The sequence below is a fragment of the Dicentrarchus labrax genome, unplaced genomic scaffold (assembly GCF_905237075.1).
Source record: "Dicentrarchus labrax unplaced genomic scaffold, dlabrax2021, whole genome shotgun sequence".
Taxonomy (NCBI): domain Eukaryota; kingdom Metazoa; phylum Chordata; class Actinopteri; family Moronidae; genus Dicentrarchus; species Dicentrarchus labrax.
In genome coordinates this window covers 18,250,856-18,266,856 of record NW_026136712.1, presented here as the reverse complement: position 1 = coordinate 18,266,856, position 16,001 = coordinate 18,250,856, and the positions used below count along the sequence as shown (strand labels likewise).

At 42.5% G+C, this 16,001-nt stretch overlaps 2 protein-coding genes across 7 annotated transcripts in view; one reads left to right on the top strand and one right to left on the bottom strand.

Moving 5' to 3' along the window:
* Positions 1-16,001, top strand: part of rpl38 (ribosomal protein L38) — a 498,028-nt gene that overhangs the window by 100,623 nt on the left and 381,404 nt on the right. The gene's annotated exons all lie outside the window — the stretch shown is intronic.
* Positions 1-16,001, bottom strand: part of sdk2b (sidekick cell adhesion molecule 2b) — a 244,451-nt gene that overhangs the window by 46,253 nt on the left and 182,197 nt on the right. For all 6 annotated transcript variants that reach the window (XM_051417851.1, XM_051417849.1, XM_051417853.1 and 3 more), the window contains exons 4-7: positions 13,700-13,847; positions 4,035-4,168; positions 1,466-1,577; positions 554-744 (exon numbers count right to left, since the gene is read on the bottom strand). In XM_051417851.1, coding sequence (XP_051273811.1) covers positions 554-744; positions 1,466-1,577; positions 4,035-4,168; positions 13,700-13,847 — 585 coding nt within the window. The remainder of the gene's footprint in view (positions 1-553; positions 745-1,465; positions 1,578-4,034; positions 4,169-13,699; positions 13,848-16,001) is intronic.

Below are 16,001 nucleotides of genomic sequence, written 5' to 3'. Positions count from 1 at the left end.
GTCTCTTTAATAAAAAGGTCAAACTAAAATGATGGCGAACCTTAAAGACAGGGAAAAGAAATGTTAAGGAAATGTGTTCCAAATTCTGGAATTATGAAAAAATCCATGCTATAAAAAAGGCAAAAAGCCCAAACATTGAGATAAGTGCTGCAAATATCAAAACACAAACAATGGGGGGAAGGAGTGATGAACCTATTTTGACTTGGCAGCAGCAAATATATAGAAGCTTTCCCATCAAGGCTCATTTGGATGTGGATTTGGAGCACATTTCCTTAATGTTTATCTTACACTCTTATGTGTTTTTGTCCTAAGGGAGCACTGTAAAAAAAGTACTTGTAATGCAGTGCCTGATTAAACCTGCATGGATCTGTGATAGCTAGACCTTCACATGAATATCTGTGAACGGTGGTTTAATTTTTCTAAATACTAAAAAAAGGAGTGTTAACAAGTGGAAAATGAAGCCATTATCACCTACAAATCTTAATGTTTAAGTGGTGATACTGGAAAAAAAAAGAGAAACAGACAAGAGCATATTTCATTTTATAATTCTTACCAAGTACATGCAGATATGCTCCAGCACTGACTGAGGGCACGCTGCTGCTGCGGAGAATGGCCTCGCACTCGTAATAGCCAGCATCGCTCACCACGGGACTAAGAATGGTCAGTCTGCGGTTGAAGTCGCTCAAACCGCTGGTCACCAACACGCCGTTCTTACGCCACGAAATACTCAGCTTGATAAGAGGCCTACAGGGTGAAAAGAAGAGTTTTACATGTGCTCTCAGCTTACTGTTCCCATGAAGATTTTATTTTATTGATTATAAAATAATCTAGTGGAATATTGGGTATTGAATACTAAAAGACGATCTGTTTATAGGCTGAGATGATGCCAAGTGTTCTCAATTCAAACTGACTATTTCATGAGTCAAGGGATGTCATTAGTGGATTTGTCTGCTTTGTTACTGCATATTCCAACATAAAAGAACACTTGTCTGCAAAACTTGCAAAGAAAGAGAAACTACATTGAATCAACCAGAATTATCATTCTACACACATAGAGATAGAATTTGACCAATAAATTACTTATAAAGATGGGTATTTGTGTTGTGTATTTTATTATTGTATTATTCTGGTACAATGGACACTAAAATGTGAGAATTACAAACAAACTACTATCAGCATTTGTGATTTTCTAATTTATACTAATTTGGAACATGTACCTTAAGTGTATACATGGTGCATTAAAGGGTAATTTTACCTAAAATACAAAATCTTATTTGCCTAGGCATCTGTCTCTACCCATATACACAGCAATGGTGCATGCAGCAATATACAAACTTGAATGTCAGTCACTGCTAATCTACAGAAAATGCTGCTATTTTACTGTTCTGGATTATCCTCAATGATTTGAGTGAACCGGCCCTTTAGCAAGCTGATAAAGATAGATCTGCAGTTCCAGGATGTTTACCTAGCGTTGGCCACACACTCCATTGTGACCTCCGAGGTGCCTGTAACCACGCTAGTGTTCCTGGGAGGGATGATGATGGTGGGGGCAATGGGGTCTGCTGGACCTCCAACATCTAGACAGACAGATTGACAGACACACATGCATAGAGTGGTTAAGTAGAGAGCAATAAGCTTGATAGATAAATAGAAGTAGATACAGTGGGGTTCTCTGGATGGTAGTGTCCTATGTTTCATTTCCACCCAGTGCACACTGTGGGCCCTCATTGACGGGATATATTGAAAATGACCAGTGCATACACTGTATCCGAGTTCTGAGAGATGGGCCGGATAGGACATGACAGTGCACTGACTGTGTATAATAAGATGTCTGCTGGAGAACCAGGAACAGGGAAAGAAAATACTGCCTGACAAACACGAAGCTAAAGGGGTGCATAGGCTGTGTGTGTGTGTGTGTGTGTGTGTGTGTGTGTGTGTGTGTGTGTGTGTGTGTGTGTTTGTGTTTGTGTGCATGCATACACAGATATTTTCATATATGCATGAAACTCTGCAAACACAAACTAGTTTAAGTTTCTCTCTCTCTCTCTCTCTGTGTGTGTGTGTGTGTGTGTGTGTGTGTGTCTGTGTGTGTGTGTGTTGTGAGCATCAGAGACAGACAGCCCATGGCAGTGAGAGCACAGTGCGTGTGTGTGCTGCTTGAGATGTGTCATGTCTGTGATAAACTCACACTGATCCGTCAATCCCATCAAGCCCTGGGAGTGTGCTCGTGGCTGCACATGTCAGATGTAGCTACAGGGGCTGTCATGGCTCAATCTTACCAATCTTGGGTCATTAAATGCTGTATACGGGCCATGTGTGCACCCATAAACACACACAAACACACACACACACACCTTAAACAAGATCGAGGTTTGACTGCTCGCCACTGGGAAAACGCTGATACATTTCAACTGGACAAACCTAAGTTTCTAAATGAGTTGCACACTTAAAGGAATAGTTCAAAATTTGAGAAATTACACTTATTTGCTGAAAGATCAAAATATTGACATAGATCTGATGTATGTATGTTAAATACGGAGCTGGGGTTCAAGGCGAGGTGGAAACAGCCAGGCTCTGTCTAAAGTGATAAAATATGTCAAACAACAATAACAATAACCATTAACATAATTTATATAAGGCTGCCTGAGTGCTGTTTTCTTTTGGACACAGTCAGGTTAGCCGTTTCCCCCTCCCTCCAGCCGTTATGCTAAGCTAGGCTAAATGTGTACAGCTCTGTAATTAATGCACAATAAGGAGATTGATATTAATATTCTCATGTCACGCAAATATGCTTATGCCCCAAAATGTTCAAGTATTTCTTTTCAAATCTGCTGAAACAATGTCAGTGACAAAACAGCCTCATTTCTTGTTCTTGCTGAAGTTCCTAAACTTCATCCAGTGAATGGAAACTGTAACATGAGCAACACCAGTCTCCTCAAGAGTTCTCCTTGACCTTCGCTCTCGCCCAGTCTTAGGCAAGCACTGTTGGAGCCAGAAAAGCTCATGGGAAATGCATTGTCAGTAGCGTCGCTGCAGGAACAGCTGCTGTAGCAGATACTGACTGATACACATACGCTAAAAAACACAAGCACTCGCTCAAACACACACAACTCTCAGTGTTGGCTCTCCAAGCAGCCTGTACATCAGTGTGTGTGTGTGTGTGTGTGTGTTTGTGTGTGCATGTGTGGAGCATATGTGGAACGTTCTTGTAAATGCATGGCATGATTCCCTGAGACCTGCCAAGTTGAGACCTCCCGCTACGCTCTCTATCTAACCTGAACCAGAGTGTGTGTATGATTCCGTGTGTGTTTGTGAGTGTGTTCTAGCACTAGTATAATCAACTCTGCCAGTGTTCTCCATATGTGCCACAGGCTATTTCTGCTCCCTTGTGTTGTCAACTGTAATATCTTCCCCACACCTCTTCATTCACTTCCATACTGAACTCCAGTCTACCATGTCATAAGATGCTGTCTGTTAGGTGTCCTCTTATATTTCACTCTGCTGAGCTGAAGCCAACTGAATTGGTTTGATTTGTGTATCTTGTGTTTTTTGTTGTTGTGGGAGCTAAGAATGCTGGTGAATATTAAGAACTACTTGGCAGTAGAACAGTGTGTCTGTGTTCCTGTCCCCGTAGCTTTCTCTTCCTCTGTGTGCACATCTGCAATATGTGTAAATATGGCTACGGATACACTTCACTGCAAAGAAATGAAATCTGATCATAAAAGTTGAGCTTCTTAGATGTTGCACAGTGGTGGATTTAATCCTTTACTTGAGTAGAAGTATTAACAAAACAATGTAAAAATACTCCATTACAAGTAAAAGTTCTGCATACAAAATACATTCTTAGATGAAAATGAGCAAAATGTAGTTAAGCAATGTTATACATTGAGCACAGTATTTGAGCAGGAGCTGAATGTGCTTAGTTGCTTTCCACAATTGGTGTTGTAAGATCTTACAGTGCATCTGCACCTGTCACCTGTCCTGGCATAATCGGTTGATGACAGCGTGTGTGAGCACAGTCTGTGGTTACTCACTCTCTACTGACAAGGTGATGGGCTGGCTGGTCTTGTTCTCTCCGTTCTTGTCATTCACCGCTTGGACGTAGTAGCGCCCGGCATCCGGTGCCACCGTGGACAGGATAACCAGCGTGTTGTCCAGGGTGATGGCACTGAGAAGGGAACCAAGACAAATAAGAGCATTAACTAAGAGCGTCTAACAAGACGGAGAAAACGCTTTTTTCTTTCGAAATCAAAAAGTTCAGAGAAAGCTTCTTAGACAAAACAATACATTTCAGCCTTCAAATGTAGCGTTTTATTGCCTAATTAGAGCTAAACATGTTTGTCTGGCAGTGTGTCCACACTTGCTCCCACGGCTGAAAAGGGCATTAAACATTTTAACATTTTAATTACACTGCTCAAGCCGCATTAGGTATATCGATTTACAATGTGTAAACAATGTGTTGGTGCTGACTGAGCAAGGCAGAAATATTGACAGCCTCCCTTGTTCATACTTCTGCTTATGGTCCGTCCTGAAATACGATAGCCCTGCGTAATAACCCAGAGCTTTTAATTGGCTATTTGTACCCCTCTGTTTCCTGTGGCCTGCGTTTTGGCAGCCGACCACTTTTGGCAGAAAACAATAGCGTCTTCCTTGTCGGCTGCTGAAATGAGGCCTGAATAAATAAACACATCCATTTTTTCAGCAGGTGTCCTATAGGGACTAATACCTGGTGCCTTGTTGTCTCTATCAAGTCTTCTCTCGTCAATGTAGCAAACAGTGGGGGAGAAGCCCTCCTCCCTCCTCTCTGCCGCCTGATGTTCCAGCCCCCTGACTATGTTTACAATCAATATTTTCTTATTATCGGTGCCTGTTCTACAATGTGGAGGTAGATAGCCCGTTCCAACTGGGTGCCTTCCTCCACATATATCTTTTCCTCTGGCCTTATCCCTCCATCTAGTCCATCCGTGCAACTCCGCCTCACTCCTTTACTCCATCCATTCCACCGGACGCTGAATGTGGTCATGTGCAGAAGATGTATATTTTAGCTTTATCGGCCCTGACAGACACACAACTACCAAACCACATTATTAATTTTTTTTTTTAAATCTAAAAACACACATATTTGTGACACACCTGAAGACTCAACACAATTACACACTTAAGTGTAAATCTCTCACATCCAGAAACAAAAGAGAGTGTCAATCACACACACCGATTAGAAAGCTAAGTCTTTCAGAAAATTACAATTGTCAGAGAAACAAATCAATATCATTCAAATGGTTGTGGCTCCGGCCCACCTCCTGTTCTCCATGACATTTCTGTTAGATTTTCTCTTTGATGTTTTCTTTAAAGTTCCCACAGCTATTGGCAGGGCTAAATCTGGAACAACAGCTATCTTAGTAATCAATACCAAACAAAAAAATCTTTGTTCCCCTGAAACTAATGGTTTCTTCTATAGAAGTACTCTGGCTGTTTGTTGGACACAAGTGTAAAAGCTAAAGCCCCCGTTGTGTAAATTTTTTAGCCATACTCCTGTTTCACAGCTGATGACCTCCTCTTTCTCGCCACCTCCAATCTAACCCACTCAACTCCTCCATTCACTCCTTCCTTCATGCTGGTCTTCAGCTCATCAGTGGGGGATCCGAGTGCCTGCTGTGCCTTATCAAGGGAGCAACAGAGCTGATGAGAAACTGAGCGAAGAAAAAATTCAGGTACAGTAGGGAGAGAAAAATATGTACAGGCGCGCACGCATAAACATTCTCAAACTCTCGCTGTAGCTCCAGAGAGGCATGCAGGAAAAGCAAAGAGAGTGATGCTCTGTGTATGCTGCCTATAGCTACCTCTGCTGTTAGCCTTTACAGGTATTTCAGTGGGATGACGTATGAGATCCATCTCCAGACTGATTTATTGGCAAATATCTCAAAGCCACTGAGCTCATTTGGGATTCCCCGTGCACGCTGAGACTGAAAACAGTCTTCCTAAAGGGGCTGGCAGGCCTCAATGGCTGCAGCTTATGATCTGCGGTAAATATTTAATGCAAGCTCGCTGGAGCGGTGACATCCTGGACGTACAGCCATGAATTATGGATCCCTTCAGGGATGTGGCCAGAACGGAAGTGTCCAAAGCGCTGAATAAATCCCAGGTGACTTACTAGGACCTTTCTAAAACGGGGACACAATCCAGGGCTTAACATACCTGTCGCTTAAGAAACTCTTGAAGATGAATATACAGGGTAGTGGTGCTAAGTTATAGGAGGCAGAGCTTTATATGACCTGGAGGAGAGTCTGTTCTCCCAGTGATAATGTCAAGCAATGTACGAGGTGATCTCACAAGCTTTTTTTCCTCAATTTCTTTTTCCTCAAAAAACCACTCACTACTCAATAACCCCCGTCCAAGCACCTGCCAAAATAATTTTCAAATAATATTTCACCATCATCCACAACAAGTCCTGATTACATTGTTGTTAGTGAAAGCAGGAGGACATTTTTTCCCCCCGGCTATTTGATTTTAATGTGCTCCCCTGCTGATCATTCTCTTTCCTCCGTCTGTAATCAGGGGTGCTGCAGTGGGGGTCAAACAAAACTTTGTAACACAGCGTGTTCAGCAGATCTAACCGCTCCCTGTGCTCGCAAAGGCCTCAGGGATCAAAGACCACATGATGCTGGAAGAAATTAAAAGTAAGCCAATCATCCTGAATGGCTTTACGGGAGCAGGAAGAGGGAGATAAGAATTTGGTTAAACGAGGTAACGAAATTGTTGTTTGACCGGCTTCCTGAGGTAATATCTTGTTTTAGCATGTTGCTTATTTTTTTTATCTTTCTCATTCTCTCTCTGAATGCATTTCGGTCATCCTTATTCAACTCCCCAGTCTCTCAGTGGTGTGTGAGCAGCTGTGTGAGGCTTGCTTGTAACGATGGCTTACCACGTATCCGGCACGGTGCAGGGATTTATCAAGCCACAGAGCTGAGAAATTTGGACAAATTAGATATGTGTGAACATGCCTCTGTGTCTGTCTGGTTTTTGTGTTTATTCCTGCATCTTTGAATGCCTTTTCTTTTTATTCCAACCCAATTTCCTTTTCCATTATTATTTTCTAGAAAGAGCTGCAGTCCACAAGAGAACCTGGCAGCCTGGACAGCTGCTCAGAAGCATCTTGGCCAACTTTGCAGCTTCATGTGCAACCCCCGGTTTTGCTTTGCGGTATTAGACTCATATGTAATTACTTTCTTGTGGATCAATTTATTTATGTTTAGCATCAAGGGTGGCTTTTCAATGACTGCCAGCTTATAATGATTCTGTAGCACTTTAATCAATAATAATGATGAGGATTTCGGTTTGATTGAAATAGAGTGATGGAAGTTTAAATGTTTTATTCGCTACTGCTTCCCTTCTGTAATTTCCATTATTACTAATAAATTACATTACAGGGAAAATGAAATAAACAATGATCCTGGGTTGCTCTATTTAATTAAGAACATGTCGTCCCCGGACTCTGTGTTTTGAATAACTATAGCTTAAGAGCACATCTTTGTATTTTGTTCAGCCACTGAATGTGTCAGTCTGTATGCATAACTTATCATGTTAATCCAGTACTGACACAGTGTGACAGAGCTGTGCCTGTTCTAACACACACACACACACACACACACACACGCTCAGGAGTGTTTTGGCATCTGTCGTGGCTGTCCCTCTCCGCTGGGCCATGAGGGGCCTAACCTCGCTCCACAGCCTCAGACCTCCATTACATGCAGACAAATGGCCCTGGTCGGCTGATGGCCTCCCCCAGGAGAGGGAGAGGGGTCGACGGGATCAAGCAGCTCACATGGCTGGCTAAGGTATGAGTCAAACTACAGCAAGTAGACAGACGAAGGCGAAAGAAAGCTCGAGAGAGAAAGGAGAGTGAGAGCAAGCAGCAGGCTGCATGCCCTACTGCTCAACAGGCCTGTGATGAAAAAGCCACAGCTCCTGGGGATGGAGAGATGGAGGAGTGAGAGAGATGAGAAGAGGTAAGGGAGTGTTGCTCATGAAAACAGCCACTTGTTTTCTCACCGGGGGCATGAACTAGAGATTTGTGGCTCACTGTTAGCTTTCTGCCTCCCTGTTGCTCGCGGGTGGTTGAGTGTTCAAAAAACCAACCTCAGTGAAAAAAAAAAAAAAAAGGACGTCCCAAATACACTGCAAGGTCAAAAAGTGACAAATAAATGAACTCGGGGCAATTTCTGATCTGTCTTGATCTGCTGAGTAACCGTGTCTACGAAACCAAACACACAACAGGCTCCCCTAATTCTTCTACCATCTGAATTCAGTGATATATCTATAGTATCAACACCAGGGCTAAAAAGATCAACAGAAGATTGATTGGCAATTATTTTGATAATCAATTAATCGTTTCGGTCAAGTGCCAAACATCTGCCAGTTCCAGCTTCTCTAGTGTGAAGCTTTGTGGATTTTTTATGTTTAATATAAACTGAATATTTTTGGGGTTTGGACTGTTGGCCACACAAATCCAGACCTTTTATGGCAAAACAACTAAAGAATGAATCAAGAAAATAATTAGCAGCTTAATCAATAATGAAAATAATTGTTAGTTGCAGCCCCAGTCTTCATATCCATGGATACATATAAGACAAGGACATGTAAAAATTGGTTAATACATTATATAATTAAATTGCCAATACAACATCTGGATTTTGGTACAGATACCAAAACAACCTAGTTTTGGCATGTTTCACCATGTGTAGATTTATTAAGAAAAAACTGTATTTGAACTTTTTCCAGCTACTTGTATCTGAAGATTGGCAAATTTTGTCTATAATTGTATACTGAATATATTTGAGTTTTGGACTGTTGGTCCGACAAAACAAGCAATTTTAAAATGCTCTGGGAAACTGCAAAGAACCAAAGGATTAATCAAGAAAATAATTAACAAAATCAATAATAAAATAATGACAACAAATCGTTGCAGCCCCAGATACATGGAATGATTTCCTGAATCCCTGTGCATGATGGTGTGTTGTTCTCTGTTGTAAGAGTTGCTTCTTCTTGACCTCCATCCGTCCATTTTGCCTCGCAGATTGTTAGGTTCGTGACTAATGCTGGGCAGTTGGTCACAGGGAAATGCAGAGGAAGGGCTTGGCTATTCACTGGCCCTCGTGACTAATGGGGAATCCATAGCAGACTGACAGGACCCTAGCATCACAGGCAGGGGCCATTAATTGATCAGTAGCTACAGCATATTACTCAAGGGAATTGCAATGTGTGTGTGTCAGGGATGTCCTCCCACTGACTCCTCCAGGTCAGTCTCCTCCTGTGTTCTGTCTTAACAGACACCTCTACAAGGTTGTTTTCGGTGTAATGCAGATAAATCCATGCCCAAGTGTCAATGGAAAGCTTCTGGGAGAGAAAACCAGGTAGTGGGTAGTAAGTTGTTGTCAGAGGTGAAATAGTGAGAGGACAGGCTCCACCGCTATATCTAGCGGCAGACTCACCTTCCAGCCAGAAGCCCTACAATTCGTGGCAAATGTGTTTACTGAAGGAGCCTCTGATTATACACCACATTAAGTCTCCAAAATAACACAACAAATCACGCTAGCTGAATGGAAAAGACCCTGCCAAATTCATTCCCATTCAATAAGGGAAGAATAATGACTGTTAGTGCTAAATAAGTTCTTTTTCTCCTTGCATCCTACTCTACATCACAACACAACAAAGACGTGAGGACTCAGGTCGAACCGATCCATTGCAAAGCAGCTACACCAATACCGAGCTGCATATTCCAGCATTAAGTCAAACAAGGACACATTTTCTTGTACCCAGATATTGAAAAAGAAGAGCACAGCAAAGTGCCATCAGAGAGAAACATTACAATAAGTGAATACGCAAGTTTATGGGTGTACTGTGAGAGACAGCACAGGAGTCTTTGCCTACGCCAAGAACAACAGCTGCAGAGGCCACATGGCAAAGAGAGAGCAGTCACTGTGGCACAGTGAGACGCTCCCTTGCCAGGAGGAAACTGGCAGCAGGGAGCCAAAAATGCAGTATTCACTAAGTTTCTGTGGGTTTCCTTTACACATACAGGGCCTGGGTGGTGTGTTGTGTTCACATTGAGTTTACATGCATCCCTGACCCTTCCAATAACCTGTTCAATTTGGATTTCCATTCCAAATTGATGTTAGAGTTTAAGAAACCTCCTATTAATTCACTTTCACTGATTCCTTTTCCTTTTTTTAGTTAGAAGCACAGTACAAAACCTAATGATATATATATATATATATGAATGTTATATTCTGATTTCAGAAAACTGGATAAGCGTGGATAGTAATGTAATGATGATCAACAAGCTCAAATAAAAGATGTAAGTCTGAGTTCAGTGATGCAGATCATGAACTGTATTGTCGCTCTTATTTTCCATCACCCGCGATCAGATGGGAAATCCAGCAGAGTTCAGGGAACAAGAAACCAAAATGTGTTCATTCTCAGGTAGAGGTAACTCAGATGTAACTCAAGGACACACCACATGATCAGAATCAGGATGGATACTCTTATGATAATGATGTAGGAATATGATTAAAACCAGGATAAGACAGAAGAATACTAATGTGCACGTAAACGTAGACATTGTCATCCCTGCAAGCCGCTAAAAAACAAAAAAACGTCTTCCCTGTTCCTTAAACAAACTCCCTAGGTATTTAAAGGATTTGCATTCCATAAATGGATTTGTTGCTTGATTCAGATTTGAATACTATCAAACCCTAATCCCAGTGTTTTGCTAATGTTGGCAGCTCCAATAAAACCTACTGTATATGTGCTGGACCTTTTCTTTAGATATATTTATTGCCTTTAATTAAAAAGTGACAGAGTGACAGGAAAGGGGGAAGACAGAGGGGACAACAGGTAGCAAAGGCTATAGGTCCGAGTTGAACCCACGGCCGCTGGAAGCAAGGACTCAGTCCTAGCACATGGGGCGCCGGCTTCACCTGGTGAGCACCATGGCGCCCCGAGTGTAATTTTCAATCTTCTTCCACCTTTCTACTGCAAAAATAAATCAGACAAGAGCAAGACAAGACATGAACATGCGTCATAAAGCAGGGTGGCGTCCTGCTCTATGACGCAAATTGAAGAAGCAACTGCCAGCGAGAGGCACTCACAGTGACACACAGTGAAGGCCAAACTGATCAATGTGAATGTAAATACAATACGACAAAAGATATTGTTCAGGTACAACAGCCTGCAGTAAAGCGTACATTTTACGCATACGATTGTTAGTTAGATTGGTTGGAGGTGATTACTACAGTTATTCTAGGTATGGCTGTTGTTTCCCCTCTTCTCTATTGCTGAGGTGTGATTACGCGGAGCACAGAGAGAAGAAGCAAGACGAACCCCTGGGGAGCCTGCAAATTAAAGTTATCACACCTGAGGAGGGATAGCGGGAGCAGGGGACACTGAGGGGAAATAGAAAGAAAAGAGTAAAAAGCATAGGGTGGGAAAGTAAGAAAAACTATAAATGAAAAAGAAAATGGTCACCATGGTTGTAGTCCATGGTATTTTCCCCCTCATCCTCTTTCTCCCTTCACTGCTATTCCATATTGCAACTCAGCCCATGGTGGAGCTTGAATACCTGACACAGACAGGTCTTGCAGATGGAACTATAGTCTCACACTGACTATAGCCATTATGCATAGAAACCAGTGTGACAATACAGCTGGAAGTAACTCTGGAGAGCACTAGTCCTTGGAAAGAGCCTCCATCTAGGTAACATTTGGAGTTCACTGCAGAACACACTCTTTGGCGCTCCCTCAATCTCCCCCACAAGTGAGACTTTGATGCCTCTGCAGAGTCAACGCTAGTGGCAGGAATCAAATTCAATTAAATGATTTTCAATAAAAAAGGCCGCCTGTTATCAACGGTACTCATTTGCACATAGTGACCTTGGTAGTGTGCGCGGAATTAGCATTCTCACAGCTCGGGGGTAGGAAGCGAGGATGAAGAGAAGCAAAGTACACACAGTGGGTGGCCGATAATGGAGACAAAAGGAGTGTGATAGAGAGAGAGAGAGAGAGAGAGAGAGAGAGAGAGAGAGAGAGATAAATGAGACAATAAGAGAGAGAGGAGAAGGCGCTGAATGAGGAATGTGAAACTAATAAAGAGTTGAAATGAGTTAATGACAATAACCTCTTCAAATACCAACTAGTGGGAAACTTAACACACACACACTGAGCTCCACGTGTCACTGCTGTGTGACCTTTTTCTTAACGACTTCTCAAAATAAATCCCGTTTTCTTCAACAAGACAAAAAAAAAAACTCGAAGTGACCGGCCTACCCACGGCCATCCGCAGCCTTCAGCTTCTCAGTCAGTCTGGGCGCTTGTCTCATTGTCATTCTAGGTCAGGCTATGATTACTGATGATGAGGAGCTGATAAGAAAGATTCACTCTAACCAAGGGCAAGGTCACCTCCCACTGCGAAGAAATGCAGATGTGATGAGATGTGGATAAGTGCCTTCTTAACACACACATGCAAAGGTACACACTCGCAAGGTATTCCTCGCACACAAAGACAGGAACACAGTGAGCTGTACACATGGTCTAGAGGTCTGAAGATGTACAGTATGTGGCCTAATGGGAGCTATAATATCAATATAGACATTGAGATTATTTTTCTTAGGATAATTCAGTCTATTCCTAAAAGGGGAACTCTTTTGTACTCATTTTACACCCCAGTCTTGGGGCGAAATACTGCATATGTGAAAAACATTATATAAACACAGAGGGAGCTGATATCTGATAAATTGTCATTTCACTTGGTTGAAGACTACAAATTTGAAAAACTAAATCTGGGGGTGTGGAGTGAGACAGAAGTGGCTTACCAGACCCCAGTAGCCCACTCCTCATCTCTGCTCAATGCTAATTTAGCCACTACAAGCATAACACTCCAAATCATCAAAAAGGAGTGGCGGTGGTCAAGTTGCATTGTGGGTGATATAGGGGCCAGGTTTTGACAAGGAAGAAAAATGCGTGGAATAAAAAAGACAATATCTCTGCCTCTGCTTCATCCACTTTTATCCTTATGTGTCCATCGCAAGTCTGACAAACGTTATAGGAATGCAAAGGTAAATAGGTGGAGTACTCTTTTAATAATATATAAACCTGAATATATCAATAAAATTCTTTTCATTTTTTATGTCTCTAAAGTACTAAAGTACCAAAACTGGCCAATGCTCCTATTTAGGGCCAAAGAGCAAATAAGAGTGAGAACTTTCCCAATCCACCTCTCCATTCACGCCCTTCTATTTTAAGTGAACCGAATGGGAAAGCAAAACAACAATCCCAGTTGTCAGAAGCTTCAGTGCTCACTAGCACCATCCAGTACTGATGGTGCCATACAAACAGCAGGTTGGTTTAGGTTCGTTTTTTAAATAAAAATGAGGAACAAAGGGGCGAATTCATTTCACACAGTGCCAAAACTGCTTTGGTCTTGGGCCTTGTTCTGCAGGAGGAATTCAAACTCTTCTTAAGCACAAAATGTAGCAAGATGAATGACAAATGACAGGTAGGGACAGACACTCTCAAACTAAAGCAGTCAAAGACCCCCAGGAAACAAACAGGGCACCAAAGGGTATGCACAGGATCAAACACAAATATAAAGTAAAGAACAAAAAAGACTCCATGGAAAGAAAAGTTAAAAATAGAAAAGGACTTACATGCGACTGCTGGGTGGAATCTTGCGCCCATCTCTGAACCAGGTGACTTGTGGCTGAGGGAAGCTGCGAATGCGTGGCGCCGGGACAACAGCGCCCTCTCCCTGTGAGACTGACTGGGTGCGTTCCCCTTCCTCAAAACTGCCCATAACTACAAGAAAGCAAACAAACAAAAGCAGAAAAACACAGGAGATAGTAAGAAAAGGAAAAGGGAAAGTCACAGCCACAAATTTCCCTTTCTTTCTTGCATTTGACTTTTGGTGCCCACAGAGCTTTTGCCATCTGCTTTCTGTTCTGAAATGTTATATCGAGCCACTGTGATGGACAGCACAGTGTTGTTGCCATGGTATCCACAGTACATCAAGAAAGGCTGGAAGAAACCAAGGTGAAATGACTCACAGAGGGACACAGAGGGGACGCTAAATTGACTCATATTCATATTCTGCATCCTCCTGTGAGGACGCATTGTGGGCAATCAATCTTGATCACACTCTAAATGTGTGCATTACTCAACATAGTAGATGACCAGCGCATGCCGCTATTCTATTATCTCCTAATACATTTCATTTGTTACGGCGATTTTATTCCTCCCCTGCCTCATTATATCTTAAAAGCTGACAAAAATACTGCGCTAATATTCCTGCTCCACGCTCTGCCTACTCGTAAGTGAGATCTATGGGCAAGTTAGGAATCTTTGATGGATATCACGTCGATCAGCCCTAACTTCAATTGTTGTTTCGATCTCAGCTGTGCAATTCTCTGATGCAATCATACTGGCTGATGCTGAGTGTAAACCTTTATAGGACAGCAGTAACAAGCAGACTTTGTATTTTATTCCTCCAATGCGTTCTGAAAGAAAAGAGTGCAGACTTTGGTTCTGAAGAAGTGACAGCTGAATACCGTAACATTGTTGTTTTTTCCAGCTCTTTGAGTCTTCTTCAATTCAAGAGAAACAATAAAGAAAACTCTGCTGAAATCATTTGAGCATAACATCAAACACTTTATTAAGTTCTAACACAATTAAGAAATTATATCTTTGAAAAATGTAGCAATCAAGGTATGGCGCTTTGAACTGGGTATGTTGGAGTGGTTGTGCATCGATGGCAATCTTATTTTTCTCTCCCCCTCGTTCTCTTTCAAAGAGAATAAAAAAGGTAATCTGGCTTTGCAGTGCAGCTGTGGTGCTTAGCTTAAATGAAAATCTGGGAAGTGTGCAAATCCCGACTTTGATCTGCAGTTTCTGCGATGTGATGTCCTCCTCCCCTTCCCTAAACTCTAATGCCTCGGCATGTTTCCCTTTCTCCGAGGTGTGTCTCCGCAATCCTAATTGTGCTGCCTCAATGGAACTAGCTTGCAAAAGAGATCTCCCCATCTCTCCCATTCTATCTTTTTTTCCCTCTCTACCTCCCCCTGTCTATCTCATCCATTTCTTCTGCAGGTGTCCTTAATTCTCCTTTTTACTTTGCCTCACGGTCCGTACCCCTTCATGAGCAACTGATGAGGGGGAAGAAGAGAATTATGGAAATGGGAAGAGGTGGGAATAAAGACAAACAGAATAACAGTGGGGTGGAAGCCAAGAAATAAATAGAAAGCAGTGGTGGCCAGACAACAGACAAAGTCAAGAGAGAGGAAGGAAAACAACAACAAAAAGAAACAGTGATGGAAGCAACAAAGAGTCAGACTGCTGGAAGAGAAAGAGCAGAAGGAAGCAGTTGGATACAGCAACAATATGTTTGCCCAATACTAAAGAAGTGGACCAGTGGGACTGTTAGGCCCTCTCTGTCTCCCTCCCATCTCTTTCTCTCTCACGCCTGGTTGGCTACGTTGTTCAGTCAGGTACGGCAGTGTGTCACATCAACTCAAATGCCGCTGGAACAAGGGGAAGCCAATGAACCTGGCATACCCTGGGAAGGCGGGATAATGGGCATAGGATGGTTGTGCCTATGTGGGGGTGGGTTTGGGGGTGTATTCAACGTGACAACACTCCAGACACCTCTGCGCCGCGTCTGTAATAGCTCGTTAACAAGACGAGGGAGCTGAGCAGCCTAAAAGTGGCGCTGGAAATGTACAGAAACACGGCGCATCTGAGCCCCATTTTGCCAAGAAACGACAGATGTTGTTGACAAAAGAGAGAGAATGAAATAAGCGGCGGTCATATTGAAATGAAGCAAAGTTAAAAACAACCACGGCAACAATATCAATCTAATGAGAATGCTGAGTGGAACAGCTGTCCGGGTTGATAACACCCCGAATGATATGCAGGTAGATCTTTCACCCTGCCACCAGCATCTGTCCCTCCCTAGTC